The sequence below is a fragment of the Nanorana parkeri genome, unplaced genomic scaffold, assembly GCF_000935625.1.
Source record: "Nanorana parkeri isolate BGI_ZX_2015 unplaced genomic scaffold, ASM93562v1 scaffold123, whole genome shotgun sequence".
Lineage (NCBI taxonomy): Eukaryota > Metazoa > Chordata > Amphibia > Anura > Dicroglossidae > Nanorana > Nanorana parkeri.
The window spans coordinates 2,044,110-2,060,543 of record NW_017306391.1 but is presented as its reverse complement, the minus strand read 5'-3'; the positions used below and the strand labels follow the sequence as shown (position 1 = coordinate 2,060,543).

Genomic DNA, 16,434 nt, shown 5'->3' with positions numbered 1-16,434 from the left:
ATAAGGTCCATTGCACATAGACAAAAGAATTCTGCTTTTACAGTTGCATCTTTTAGCCTTGAGCTGCTGCCGAAGTAAAACACACCCTTATGGTGAACACAGGCTGCCATGCGGGTCAGCTACCAGTGCATGTCCATATATTCATTTGCCTGAAGACCTATGCTCAATGTACAGTACAACCTCTAAAGATAAGATCAGTCAGCAGTCTGGAATATGTTTACTAGAAACAGCACTTTATTGGAACAGCTAAAATCACAGGAAAGCCAACAGGTTTTAGTCTCTTCTCAAGCAATATAGCATACTGCTGACGGCACCCAAATACAGGTGGTCATATGGGATAGCCCCAATATCTTAGTCTTTTATCTAAATCCTTCAAATGAACAGTATAGCAGGTGTGGAGGTATTTCTCTAGTATACTCCCTAAACATATTACTCCCCTGTAAAAAACGTACAAAAAAATGTATGTTGTTTGTTTAATAGTAGCCAGATTTTTGGAAATAAATGTTAATTTAATGTATGCATTGATCAATATATCATCACACATTCCCAGATGCTTCATTTGTTGATACATTGTGCATTTACCTGATTTACAATGTTTTAAAATCTGAGCTACTGTTGGTGCCGTATTTCTATTCTATAGAATAGTCCAGACCCAATTTTTCATTGGGCTGTGTAATTTTGGCTAGAACATGGAAGGGTTTGTGTCTGTCGGGTTTTCATTGTTATCAGTGTCCCTATTGTGGAGACTTTCCCCCACTGTATTTCAGCACAGCACAGGAAGTGATGGGAGATCTCCTCAATGACGACAAAGATGAAAACAGCTTTTTTGGAAGAGTGAGAAAGGGTTAAGAAAATGTTAATTATTGATGCCCATGCCTACTTTTGCTGACACGACTGCACCTTCTGTTTCTAGTATGGGCACCACAAGGGCAGAAAGTAAGGGAATAACTCCCTAATGGGGTTACAAATAAAAATAAAAACTTGATGAAAATATTAACTCTTACCCTCTATATCCAAAACTTTAAAAAATGTCTTTAAGAACTGCCAGCATCATCTCATAGTGTTTGAGAAAGGACTTAAGTCTGAGATGTGGTGCGCTTCCTGTGATTTTAGCAGAGTACCAAAAAAAGTGCTGATTTTATTTTGAAGATTCCGGAGCTCTGACTACCTCATCTACATATTTTTGGATCCGTAGCATAGGATCATTGGTATAGCACCTGGCTGTGAAATGGAGTTAACAGCTGGGCAGGTGACCATGTCCACAACAGTCTACATTTACCACAGGTGAAAACAGGCTGTATATCTATCTATCTATCTATCTATCTATCTATCTATCTATCTATATATCTATATATATCCATAGATAGATAGATATATATAGACACGTTAGGACTTTGGAATTGGGTGGGATGAGGCATTTGCAGAGATTTATCAAAATGCCCTATACTAGAGCAATCCACGTAATTACAGGAGCTGAATTTCCAAGTAGAAGGAATACATGCAAATTTGAAAGGTCTTTTTTATGAGCTTGCTTTTAGAAATCATTTGTAAAGACAAAAAGGGTGGTGTATCCTAATTGGGAACTGATAGCATTGTTCTCACTTATGTTTTAGTATATAAAGGCTCCTGTGCCACTGTTCAACTTACCCGATGAAAGGGCCATAGCCAAACCGAAACGTTGTTACTCACTGAATGCCCTCACAATAAATCTTCAAGCACTGAATCTTCAGAGTGTGAGTATTTGATTTTTCTTTTCAGGATACACCACCAACCTTTAGTCTTTACATACATTATTTCTACATATTTTCATGTATCACTTTACTTAAAGTACAGCTCTACTTTTAAAAGCAGTTTGGGTCAAATGCTCCTCCTTGTACAATATATACCAAAAATATTTCCCATGCCCCTCCCCCCCTTCCTTTACAGCCCATTGGCCAATTGAGGTGGACTAAAACCACCCAAGGCAGCATTAGTAGCTAGAGGAAGTCACTGGCCTATCAGAGGTCAGTAGTGGGGCATATCTATAGGATGAGGCAGAAGTTGGGCCCAACTTATTTTGAAGATTGAGCTGTAATTTAAAGGAATGTATAAAATGCATCCCCCACTTGGATTTTAAGTTGCATATTTAAAAGAAGAACTCCAGGCAAAAAAAACATAACCTTGAAACTTCAGTTTTATGTCCCTGTTGTATTCTACTTTATTTTTATAGCTGTAAGCATTCTCCGTGCACAAAGCACAATGCCTTCTTTCCCCAAAATAATTTAAGTAATGGAACTCACCAATCTGATGTGTAACTGTAATAATGGCTGCTGATCTTCTGCTAGCTTGATCACCTCCTTTCCCCATCAGCACACTGATGAGGTCAATACATGTACTGTTGCTTCCTGTAAGCAAATTCTTAGAGTTAGACTGACAACACTGCTCCATGCTATAAAGCCTCCTGGTTTCATGCTTTTGCCCCCCCCCCCCCCCTCCCTTTGAGTCCTGTATACTGGGAATTACAGTAAGCAAATATAAAGAAAGCTTTTAAATACTTATGCCAGGATTTAAAAATTAAGAATTGGATTCAAGTTGTATATTTGCCTGGCGTTCTGCTTTAACAATGATTATGGGTTATACTTTGTCACAAATGGGGCAAGATGGTGCTCATACCTGTATGACAGCTTAGCTTAAAAAAGCAAGTAAAAAACAAACAGCCGTAGATAACTTTCTGAAACACTTCTCTAAGCAGCCCACTGTAGCTGCTGTTGTGTCAAAATGTCAGTACTAAGAACTGTAGTTAGTTTCCCACAACCATTAATGAGATTCACATCTAAATTGCATGTGGAGCGCCAAAAGAAAGTGTAAAACTCTAGTTTAGTGTACTCAGAAAGCCAACATGTTTCAGAGGTTTAAACCCACCTCCTTCATCAAAGCTACTTATAAAGAATAACAGAAACGACAAGATGTTGTATCTGTTATCCTATATAGCCCCTATTGAAAGGTAGAAGTCCCCATAATGCATTGGCTTTTGTAAACAATAAAGTGCACTTTTACACTTGAAAAATTTGTTCAAATTTATTTGGGCTCTTCACGTACAAATCTGGATTTGTTACAGATAAGCTTCCACCCCTTACGATGGTGTCTTCATTTTGAGAGAAGCCTCATCCATGTCCATCAAAGACAACTATCAAGATGTCACCCCAACTATCCTCACCCACCTACAATGAATAATGAGGTTAAGCCTTGGAGGGTAAAGGGAAGCAACACTGGTTCTTAGTACTTACACTTTGAAATATTAGGCACCCACTGCTTATGTTGTCCTTATATATCTAACAGTCATTGAATGCATGGGAGAACTAAAACAAATAAGTAGCTACATGTGACTACTGCTCCTCATCTGCTCTGTTTAGGAGATCAGTTAATTTGCATATTAGCAGACATCCCCATTTTAAACTAAGAGAAAAATGTTAACAGGTTATTTTTAGAGATCTAAGCAGCTCTGCCATTTGAGATGATTAAAGGGTTCTTGTCTAGACTGAAATATCCATCATTATTTTATTACTAAATTTTAGTTCTTGACATACAGTATTTAAACAACAATAGCCCTTATTCATTTGTAATAAATGTATAGCTCGTTCTAATTTCATTTTTTGCAGCCCTTAATGTGTTTTAGTAAAATGGTCTCGTTAAACATCTGTGAAATCAATTATGATAATGTATGAATGTAAAATATGTGAAGAGGCAAGGTACAGTTGGGTATATTTAATGAAACATAGAGCATACAGAGCCATTTAGCAATTACTGTTAATTTCTTAGACTGCTTTAAAATGGTAGGAACTATAAACTAATTTTATGCCATGAACTTCTGCACTTTGCACATTATAACTGTTCTTTGAACTGTTTGTTTGTGACTGTTTATTTATGTTGATAGGCCTGTACCTAAATATATAAGCCATTCCTAAACCTACATAAATGACGCTACAAAAAACTGCTAAAATGCTACATGATGCTTTTCTTCTATATTCATTTAGAATTAGAGGTGCACCGAAATGAAAATGTAAAAACGAAAACGAAAAAAAACATCGGGCCGAAACTGAAAATGTTTTTTTTCTAACTTTTTCAATTCTTTTTAAATATTTTATTTTTATGTATTTTTTAAAAACCTTTTAATTTCTTTATATTTTATTTTTATTTATTTTTGGCAACAATTTTTTACTTTACTTTTAGGAGCTTCGGGGAAATATTAGGGGTCTAAACAGACCCCTGATATTTCCTTTTTAAAATAGAAAAAGAGATTGAGAACACAGCCCTCAATCTCTTTTTCTGCAGCCCCTTCTTAGAAATGAACAGCAATGCTCTATACTGAGTGTTACTGTTCATTCATAACATGAGAACAGAGTATGTTTACTATATCCACAATTATGAATGAACAGGCGGGGATATAGATCACTTCCCATTCATTCATAATTGGGGACACAGTGAACATACTATGTCCTCATTTATTTACAAACACTCAGCAATCACTGATTGCTGAGTGTTTGTACTCTCTCTCCTTCCTGACATGCTGTCACAGGAGGCTGAGTGAGTGGTGCGAGGACTCTGAGGAGAGCTCGAGCTGACATCTGACTCCTCCCCCACACTGCTGGCTGGCCTCCTGTGACAGCACTGGCTGTCTCCGCCCACACGGCCGCTCTCCTGGTCTGACAGGAGGCTGAGCAATGCGGGGAGGAGAGACACCGACTGCTCACAGTGGTTTGCTCCAGCAGCGCTTTGCCGCCTGTGACAGTTTCTCTCCTTCCCGCTGGGACACAGAGCAGCGCCCAGCGGGGAGGAGAGAAAGAGCGGATGCACTGCTATTTTAGCCAACAAATTGCACTTTCGGCCGATATATCGGTGCATCCCTATTTAGAATAGTAGAGTGTTAACTTTGGTAATACATTCGGTAATGAATATTAATTTTAAATGGCATTAGAGACCAAATGCAGTCACACTTTTGTAAAACATACGTAGAATGATGTGCTAATTATTTTTAAGGTAAATGGCCCATAGCACAAGGAGCTAGAATGGGTTGTGACTAACTGAATTATTTGTGATTTTATAGTAAAGGATATACAAGGGGGTTGAGAGGTTAATGGGTGCTACCGCATCCCTATATTATTAGAACAAAAACAAGCTTTTTAGGTGCCATAAATTGTACGTATTCATGTTATTCATAAAAAACATATTTTATTAATACATTTTTAAAATATGTATAAAATCACTGTTGCCAATATATGTATGTATGTATTTACTGAGCTCGGTCATGGTCTTCCCTGAAAGCCCCCATGCAGGTGACATGCTGCACCCCTCGTATGGATGTCCCGGATGTTGCTGGTGGTCGCTCACAGGCTGTATAATAAGTTAGGGTAAACTCACTATTTACATATTTCAGACTTGTATATTAAAATGCAATTAGAGGGAAGATTTCCCTATGCAATAGATTGTATTATATAGAGTGTTTTATGACATGTAATCTGTGATTTATTGAATTATAGATCTTTATTAAAGCTCCCGAAGAAGCATACTCGCGAAACGCATTGAGCCTACTGCTATTCATGATCTGTTCAAATCAGAAGGATTTGGTCAAGATATGTATATGCCATCATTTCTGTCCCATATTTGTCATGTATAACTGGTATTGAAGTGGCAACAGTGATTTTATACATGTTTTTATGAATAACATGAATATGTACAATTTGTGGCACCTAAAAAAGCCCCAGCTTTTGGTAAGTTGTGTTTGTTCCCATTTGTGATTTGATGACAATAAGTGTCAGTATAAGACCAGGAATTAATGGCGTGTATATTGTCGCCCCAGCATTAATAGGACATTTGAACTTTTATTACTTTGTAGTTTACCATGCATTTTACTGCAGAGAACTAAATTTAATCTAAAGTAGACTGACAAACCTTATAGTTTTAATTCTAGATTATCGCTGCTATGTAATTCACTTCTCTCCGTATACAGGATTTCTTCCCAAGGTTTCTGCATTCTTCTTTCCCTTTACTTGCGTTACAATGTATAATTCGCTGTTGCGAAAGCTTATAGTACATGAGCCTTGTGTTTGGACAAGTGTGTAGAGCTTTGTAAGCAATGTAATATCAGACACAAGTAGAGTTAAGTGTACATGCAACTGACATAGAATTAAAGTATACCTCAACCCCAAACTTTTTTTTTTTCTCCAGTGTTGAATTTTTCTTTTTTTTGTAAATTATTTATTCAGAACCAGGCAACGATACCTAACCATAACACAAAGTCAAAACAAAACAATTAGGAACACAGCCAAAACAGTGAAATCAGGTACAAAAGCACCAAAAAATGATATAAGAACAATCTTGTTGCAATAAATCGAAATGGGCCAAGTATTCAGGCTCACTTAATGAGAGAATGATTAGTGAATAAATAACCCAAATATAGGCAACATTACCCGGTCCTTTCCAATCTAAGGCCTTTCATGGATAGAAAAGTGTAATAAGATTGCGGCGCCCGGCACACATGCCCCCCCTCGCTTCAGCACTGCCCCCAACCACCCCCGTCCCTCCCCTTCCCCCACACTGAGTTACTATTACCTGGCTTCTCCCCACTTTTACTATGTCCCGCAGCCTGCTCAGTCCGGGTACTGACGAGATGCCCCACCTCCTGCAGAGCCCGCACTGTACTGAGAGCCACGTATTCCTTGTGACAGCCGCTGCTTGAGTCAGTGAGAAGCAGCCGTTAACGGCTGTTTCACTTACAGCTGATCATACAGCTGTATGTCGAAGTGAGAGCAATCATTTTAGGGCCATCAATCACTGATAACACTAAACTGATGACCGGTAAAAGCTTTTAAAGCGTCACCTATGGCCAATTTTGGGTAAGGTAGTTTTTTGAGGTTTCGTGCACGTGCGCAATTTTAAGGCTTGACATGTTTGGTGTCTTTTTACACGACGTGACCCCGTCTTTTATATTTTACCAAAAAATTGGGTAATAATAAATGTTTTAGAATTTAATATAGGGGAAACCGTTTTTTTTTTCATTTTCTGTAATTTTTCCTTTAATATATTAAAAAAAAAACACAGTGGTGATTAAATACCACCTAAATAAAGCTCTGTCTGTCCCCAAAAAAAGGGTATAAAATTCATTTCAGTACAGCGTTGCATGACGGAATAAATGTCAGTCAAAGTACCGCAGCGCTGAATACTGAAAAATGGCCTGGATGGGAAGGGGGTTTAACACCCCATACTTCAAGTGGTTAAAAGAAGATTACATAGAATTACCAGATGTTTTCAATGGCTTCAATCGCACATATAATAACATTTGTAAATATTGCTCTTGCAATTTATTTTTTTCTATAATTTCTAATGCAGTTTTCTTGTAGAGCAAAAATAACCTTTGGTCAACATATTGCATTGTATTAATGGTGCATATTTTTCCTTTTCATGTTCTTTTTCTATATTTTTTTAATCTTTTGCAGCTGAAATCTCGTATTGTAATGACACCATTAGCAATTTCCCCACCACGCAGTACCCCAGAGCCAGATATCAGCTCCATTCCTCAGGATGCAGCAACTGTGCCCAATTCCACTATCCCACAGGCACTTACAGGTATAGAAACATGTTTGATAGAACGCTATCTGTACTTAAGGTTCATGGTAAAGCCTATCCACATCACCCATGTAATGATTAACGCTAAAGCAAGGTACTTTTACAAATGGCGTACTACTTACTCCATATAAAAAAACAAACAACAACAACAAAATAATTAGGCGTTGGTAACACGTCTCTGTGTTTGCTATAAGCAAATCTATACTTTTATCCTCTGTAGTTAAAACATTCATAAACCTCTATAAAATCCCATGGATTGGTAAGGTGGCATTTGTGTCCTCAAAGTCATTATGGTAATTATTTCTGCTTGCACTAAAACAAATTTAGAGGGTCAGTTAAAAAAATGTATGTCCGATCTTGTGGTATATGCTGCCAGTTTTCTATATCTGCAAAGGTGGCTGAGATTCCCTAAACTCCAAGGTGGACCGGAATAACTGCAGAAACTATGGCAGAGAGGTCTCGCTATTGTATTATCCAAGACATATAAGGAATTGATTCAGCCCACCAGATCTAACCTATAACTACTTTCACTTTTAGGTCTCCCTTTAATAGCAGCTTTGAGAATTTCAGGATAGTGACTGAGGTAGATTAGTTTAATTTAATTATATTTAGCATGCTAAGAACTTATATCTCCTAAGTTGGATGTCTTGATGGAAAATTGCTCATCATGTATGTCACTGTCATTGTCTTAATATATGTAAATTTTGACCTTGACCATTTCTAACATTATTTTCTCATTTTCTTTACATTGCAGTTTGCATTTATGTGAACAAACAAGGTAACACAGGACCTTACCTTGACAGAAAAAAGGTTCAGCAACTGCCTGATCACTTTGGGCCTGAGCGCCCTTCCATGGTATTGCAGCAAGCAGTTCAAGCCTGTATTGACTGTGCTCACCAGCAGAAAAGTGTATTCTCCCTTGTAAAGCAGGGTTACGGAGGAGAAATGGTCTCAGGTAATTCAAGAACATACATTTCATGTAAGGGCATTTGAAAAATAAGTGTATTTGATCTGAACTTTAATTAATAAAACCAAAGATCCGTTTTTTCTGTTTCCATCCCACTGAAAAGTACTCCTGGTCTTTGCAAATTGCACTTTTCTCTTGTCCCTCTTGGTTTACACACAAACTTCCCATCTCTTGGCTTACACACTACCTTCCCGTGTCACTCTCCCTCCATCCACTCATGAGACCTAAGCCCTATACTTCTCAACCCAGCAAATAGAACAGCTCTTCCAAACACTGAATATCTCAGAATAATGTTATTAGTCCACACTAAGGACAGAACATAGAGGACAAGGTGTGTGGTCAGGCAATTAACATAGTAGGAACTGTCAGACCTCAGGTGACCTTTTTCAACCCCTGACTTTGAAAAGTCAGACATGGGCTAAGTAAATACACCTAAAAGATGCAAATATAAATCTTTTATAAGTAAACTTGAACAATTATAAGCATTCTCTGAATGTTAAAACCATAGTTACAGTGCCAGAATACGCATGCTCCAGAATTCTTGCAAAACCTGCTGTGATTTAGTGATTAAAGAAAACTTTTAGAGACATATTAACAAGCACATTAAAAATTAGACAAATTAACAAACACATTCAAAATAAGACAAAAACAAGCTGTGAGAGCATGGTGTCAGACATCAGATTTATTGTGGAATCAAAGTGGTGACTATGCAAACACATAGGCAAATTATTAGTCAGTGGTGTTCCCAAAATTAACACTATTACAAAAGCAGGTATTGCCAACATAGCATGATATACATAAACCATGCTCAACACTCAAATCAGTCCCTTCAACAATTCGCTCTAATGTCCCTGCCACAGTCATACCAACATTCAACTACAGACCCTACTGTTAATGACTTCTAAATATGGGTGGTTTCAATCAGCATGTAGGTGTGTAATGGTGCACAAAGCAACCCTAAAGTGGAGTATACATACATACTAATATCAAATAGCAGTCTTCCTTACTGTAACTGCACTTCTCGTCATATTTAGTTGTGCATACCTCTAGTGTCTGTAGTTCCATGGTGCTCTGATGTATGGAGACTTCACAAGTAAGGTGTGTCAAGCATCTGACTCTGCCCTCCTCCAGCCTCCTTGTTCTCACAATTAGATATTGAGGTTGCCCATCACAGAAGAATTCCAATAGTGAAGCTTAAGAGATGACAAAGAGGAGACAAGGCGCTCAAACCATCTGACTCAGGAAGTCTCTGCATATTAAAGCACCTGGTTACCAGAGGTTCTTAAACGTAAAAAGGACCTTACATGTAGGCATCTGATTCGGCACTATAATCACATAGCAGATGCCATGGATTAGGTGAGTATATTTGATTGCTGGGTTGCTTTAAGTGCCAAGTTGTACATTTTAACATTTCCTCAGGAGGGGAATACTTTAAACTTTTTGGCCTGGAATGCAAACACAACCAACTTGCTTTCATAGTAGTTACAGTTTCCTTTGTGCTAAAAAAAGTTCACCATACAAGGTGTTTTCCCCAGTTCTGGTTATGGTGAAAGGTGTGTGTTGTCGGTGTGTGTTGTCTTAACCTCTTGCCGTCCGCCCGTTAAGAAAAAACGGACGGACGGCTGACTCCTATCTGCGGGTTGCCGTCGCCAGACGGCATTCTTTTCCTGCTCGCGCGCGCCCCCTAGCGCGCGCGCACGGGCAGGAAAGACCCGCTTGTTACTACAGCCGTTAACGGCTGTTTCACATACAACCGATCAGCGGCTCTATAGCCGCTGATCGGTTGTATGGCGTGAATTTCAGAGCCCCGCGCGATCGCGGGTGCCGCCATCTCCCCCCTCCTGACCCCTCACCTTTAATCCCGGGATCCGCTGCCCCATCTGCGGCCCGGTACCGGCTCGGGATGGCATCAGGAGGAGGAGGGAGGGAGATCAGCTCCTTGCTGTTCTCCCTCCGTAGTGTGAATGCAGAAGTGATGTGTATTACATCACTTCCGCATTCACCTGTCAGTCATCTGGCTCCTATGCCAGATAGAAGAAGCTGATGAAGCAAATCTGTGCTTCATCAGCTTCTTTTGGGGTCTCCAGGTGACATTAGGGGTCTAGGGACCCCTAATGTCTCCATAAAGAGGACCTGTCAGTGTACCTGTGCTATTATATAGGGGGATGGTATCCCCCTATATAATAGCAATAACAATAAGTGTAAAAAAAAAATCTATATAAATAAAAAAAGTTAAAAAAATAAAAAGTCACAAACAAAAAAAGTTTAAAAAAATAACAGGTCACAAATAAAAAAAAGTAAACCCCCCCCCCCAATGTTTAAGTCCCCCCACCTTCGTTTACGCACATTTAAACGTAAATATGCGTCGCATGTGCCAGCACGCGAAAATGACAATTGCGCTACACATGTTACATATCGCCGCGAACGTCGCAGTGAAAGCAATCATTTTAGGGCCATCAATCACTGATAACACTAAACTGATGAGCGGTAAAAGCTTTTAATGCGTCGCCTATGGCCAATTTTGGGTAATTTAGTTTTTTTGAAGTTTCGCTGGCGTGCGCAATTTTAAGTCTTGACATGTTTGGTGTCTCTTTACCCGACTAGACCCCGTCTTTTATATTTTACCAAAAAATTGGGAAATTATAAATGTTTTAGAATTTAATATAGGGGAAACTGTTTTTTTTTTTTTAAATCTGTAATTTTTCCTTAATATATAAAAAAATAAAAACCCCAGTGGTGAATAAATACCACCAAAAGAAAGCTCTATGTGTCCCCAAAAAAGGGTATAAAATTAATTTCAGTACAGCGCTGCATAACGGAATAAATGTCAGTCAAAGTACCGCAGCGCTGAATACTGAAAAATGGCCTGGATGGGAAGGGGGTTTAACACCGCGGATGTCAACTGGTTAAAGAACATGGTTTTTGGTAACACACTTTTTCTGCATGTATGATAACAAAGAGGAATTTAATGGTAGAATTGTTAAGGAGTAAATACTTTATGTGATGAACAAGATAACCACTTTGTTTTTTTTACTTCTAAGTGTTGTTTAAAGCTGTGCATTTCCAAGGTTTGGGTGTATCAATAGTTCTATCTGACAAGGTGGGTTAATCGCATGTGCTCTGTTAACCTGCTCCAAATGCTGCAAATATTTATATCTTATGTTATTACTATTTTGTATTTATACAAATTCGGATTTTAAGATCTTTGTCATCTTGGTCATGGTATGACAGTTGCTCCAACTGCAGAGAGCGTGATAGCTCTTGTCATTGTTTGACAGGAGAGCGCAGGAAGTGTTGAGTGGGTGGGTAGTGAATTCATATTACAGATTAATGTGTAAAGTTTCAGAATCAGAAGCAAAAACAGTGTTTTTTTTTAGGGAAACATGGATTGCATTTGAAATGCATTCAGAATGTATTACTACTGACTCATATACAGTAGAGCTATAGACAATGCAAAAAATAAACACCAATGAACACTGCTTCATACAATGCAGTTAAACATGCCAACTGTTTCATACCCTTTCAAAATATTTTACAAAAATATGTCAGAAACGAAATACAAATGCCCATGTATACGATTTCTGGATCGGAAATAATTGCACTAGAGTAGAAACTTAGCAAATGAGAACAGTGGGTACAAGTGAGTAAATGATGGCCTAGAGTACTGTGGGAACAGGGTTTTAAAAATAAAGACTGACTGAGGCTGTTCCTAGAGTGTAAAAAAAAAAAAGTCTTCAAAACGTATTGATTTTTTTTTTTTGTACTTCAAGCAACCCTTTCCTTTGCTGATAATTACAGACGCCACCACTATATTTTAGTTTATAATGAACTGACATGTTTCCTGACTTATTCTAACTTTGGGCACCGCCATCTTGCCTCTTGCGCAGCATAGAGAAGGTGAAACCGGGCTGTAAATCACAACCCTACATGTCAAAAACACAGTTTTTCATGTGACAATGTGTATCAGCTCTATGCAGAGTAGCAATCATATATCAATAGGGCAGTGATTAGAGATGGAGATGAGGGTTTAGCTGACCAAAAAAGTTTGACAAAAAAATTATTTTTGGTAACTTTGTATTTCAGTAATAGCGGTTTTTTTTAATACTGAAAACTCTTTGGCTGTGTAGTATTCTCTAGTTTGATACCAACCTACCCAAGCATGGTAATGTATGATATTATTATTTCAAAAGGGAAATACAAAGAGAGACCTCCACTGCTCCTTCCATGTCACAGTTCCATTGCTTGAGTTTGTTGCAGGTGCTGGCTAGTGATGGGCTCGGGCGTGTTTGCAAGCGCCTCGTGCCGAGCCCGCCAGGAAGCTGTGAGCACGCAGGGCCAATCACAGGCACTGAGACATTTCCCGATCTCTGCAGCTGCGGACTGGGAACATGTCTCAGTGCCTTTGATTGGCCCTGCGCGCTGACGGCTTCCTGCCGGGCTCACCACGAGGCGCTTGCGAACACGCCCGAGCCCATTACTAGTGCTGGCCAGAGAGCCGTCCATACTCCACAGTAGATGCAGTCCAAAAAGTCAGCCGTACACTGTCAATCTTCACCCAACACTTCTCAGGGGTGAATGATTGGCAGGCAAGCTTGAAGCTGATTGGATTTTACAAATAAAGAAGCGCTGAGTGAAGATTGGCAGTGTGCAGCTGTCTTCTTGGATTTTATTATTTATAAAGTGTTACAAATACAGCATTGTTGTCAAGTAGATATCTATTAGGGATGCACCGAAATAAAATTTTCAGATCGAAACTGAAAATTAAAAAAAATTGTCAGGTTGAAACCAGAACTGAAAATTACATGTTTTTTTTCAACCATTTTTTTTTAAACATTTTAATTTTTTTTATTTTTTTTTAAACTTTACTGCTGGGGGGCTGCAAGGAAATATCAGGGGTCTAGACCCCTGATATTTCCCTTTTAAAATAGAAAAAGAGATTGAAGACACAGAGTCCTCAATCTCTTTTTTTTGCAGCCCCTGTTGTAAATGAACAGGAAACCTCTGTACTGAGTGCTCCTGTCCATTCATGAACTGAGGAGATATTATCAGTTACTATATCCACAATCCTAAATGAAAAGGAAGTGATGTAGATCACTTCCCATTCATTCATAACTGGGACATAGTAAGCACACTATGTCCAGTAATTTACAAACACTCAGCCATCAGCTGATCGGTGAGTGTTTTGTACACAGCTCTCCATCCTGAATGGGCTTTCACAGGAGGCGCGGCAGGTGGCGAGGGTGGAGAGCTTTGCCTCCTGTGACAGATCACAGCGCTCTACTCCAATCACTGCTTTCCATTTTGACTGAAGAGCTCCGCCTCCTGTAAGATGATAGCTGTCACCACCCGCACCGCTCGCCATCCTGACTGCTGTCACCGCCTGAAAGCTTCTCTCCTCCTCGCTGGGTGTCGGCCACTGCATCAGAAGGCACACAGACTGGCGCTCAGTGGGCAGGAGAGACGTTAGGGATACACTGAATTTTAGGCCGTCATGACACTTTTGTCCATTTGCCAAAAGTGCCATTTTCAGCTAATATCTATATTTGTTTTTCCTTTGTGGTTATCTCCAAAATGTTTTTCCTTCTATTAACAGAAATACCTGAAATACAGTCATCTAAAATAAGAATATTTACACATTGTCACAATACTCTGAGCTAGGTTAGAACAAGGAAAATGTTTGGGTAATGGAAGGGACTTTAGTACAGGGGTGTTGGTTTGGGCACTCATTTCTTTTAAAGATGTGGTAGGTCTGTCTAGCATAACTTAAGTTTTCTCTAAAAGATGGCCAGTGTGTTAGAGAGAGACGACATGCAGGGCGTGCTGCAACAGCCTGCAGGTTGAAGCAGACCCAAATGTAAATAAATTTTTTGGGCTGCTGCCCATGAATACATTTTGGGTTGGCAACCCTGCAGTGAATTACAGCCGTGGTAAAATACAAACTGATAGTTGGAAGCCATTTAATGGTATCAGTTGAGGTCAGCATATAGCTTTTGGTCTGTTAGTATAGTTGCCTAAGAGAGACTTCCTCAGCGAGAGGACTATGAAATCTGTTATTAAAAAGGCTAGTGGTAAACTAAATTAGGCCCAGCCCTGTATAGTTCATATCTTTCAAACTAAAGACTTACAGCCACAGTAAACTTTAATTGGCTTGAAGCTATAGCAACTGAACATAAAGGAAATACACCTGTAATGGTCTTAATTGTTTGCAACTTTTTGATCTAAAAAACAAACAAACTGGAAAGTAAAGTGAAAATATTTGCACTGTTAGAGGCTGTGTCAATGAGCTTTTGTTTGCTTTAGGCAGGTTTTGCATTCCCACATAGTCCCACCTAAAAACATGGACAATTTTGGTGATATGTTCTTCCTCTAGGATCCCTTGAATAATTACTGACAGGTAAATAGGCAACAGACCTGAATGTGCTAAGGATGTTAAATATAAGCTTTGTTAGAGACAATGACTGATGTGATTGGTTCTGTGTGCGCTGTAGAGTGTTCATAATGTGTTAGTGCTATATAAGCACAATAATTATGCATGAATTTAAAGAAAGTACATACATAAAAAGTGATACTTGTATCAAAATATGTCTGGAATTACATTTGAGATTATTATTTCTCCCCCTTTACACAGATATTCCTTTGAATGAGAGCAAATATTATGCTTCACTTGCACACAGTTCTCAGGCACTTGCTGTTTGCCAGCTATGTACAATGTGCATACTGTTCAGACTTGTAAAGATGAATGTGATGTGTTCATTTGTGTTTAATGGCTTCATTAGCTGCTTTTGAAACTAGCAATAAATTTTGTTATATTGCAGTCTTCCGACACACTGTCTAACCAATGTTGTAAATGTGCTCAGACTGATATTCTGCAAGTGCATCAAAACATATACAGTGCTGTAATCTAAGAGTAAATTAGGATGAGCATGAAAGCCATCTAACAGAAAAATATTTGCGTAGCAGTACAATCATGTGTTTTTTCATTTTTTACCATGAAGCTTATCATTTATCCCAGCAAACCATTTAATTTAGTAAAGGATCGTTTCCATTGTTGAGAAATCACAGCTGTAAGATACACACATAAAATCTTAATAGCTCCCAGCATTGGTACGTCAAACTGGGATGACTGGCAAGCGTCAGCATGCGTGGTTAACCTGACACTAACTCTGACCTAATTGCATACATAAATAATTTATATGTATTATTTTATTTTAAGGACATATAAAGCTTTTATTTTATATAAAAGCTTGTATGTGTGTATATACAGTGTATGTGTTGTGGCAGTGTGTGGCAATGCCACTATGTAGAGTGGAAAAAGGGTCACCCAGGACTCTCAGCCAGAGGGGCTGAGCGGCTCCAGGAAAGTACTGTTACTAGGAAAGAGCTGGTTTTACAACTCATTCCGGGTTTTCTGGATTATAGTTGGGATCCTGGAGCCGGGAGATTTCTAAGTGAACTGGGAGGGAAGAAATCTCCATTCCTTGGCCCGGGCTTTAGTGGTGACCAGCACCAAATGATGGTGCACCTGTGCACAGCGCTTATGAGGAGGATGCTGGGTCAGGTTCAAGGCTCTACCTGGGTGACAGAGGAGGTCTCTGCAGGAGTCAGGAGGGCTCCACCCTGGGACCAGTCTGGCTGACGGACTGAGGAGTGTGTCACCTGTGTGGTGAAGAGTGTTTTGGGGGACTTTGAAAGTGCTATTTTGCTGAAGAAAGAAAACTGTACTTTGTGTTTGAAACCCCTGCGAGGGTAAACCTGTGTGGACTTTTGAGTTGGATTCAATAAAAGTGGGCAAGGAAGCCCTTAAAAGAAGTCATAAGCAAGTGGATGCGTCCTTAATGCGCTACCATTGGAAGCTAAATCTCACA

The 16,434-nt window shown here is 39.1% G+C and overlaps 1 protein-coding gene across 2 annotated transcripts in view; it reads left to right on the top strand.

The window, feature by feature from the left end:
* Positions 1 to 16,434, top strand: part of SCML4 (sex comb on midleg-like 4 (Drosophila)) — a 45,070-nt gene that overhangs the window by 12,733 nt on the left and 15,903 nt on the right. For both annotated transcript variants that reach the window (XM_018553532.1, XM_018553531.1), the window contains exons 2-3: positions 7,473 to 7,602; positions 8,357 to 8,557. In XM_018553532.1, the coding sequence (XP_018409034.1) occupies positions 7,473 to 7,602; positions 8,357 to 8,557 (331 nt within the window). The remainder of the gene's footprint in view (positions 1 to 7,472; positions 7,603 to 8,356; positions 8,558 to 16,434) is intronic.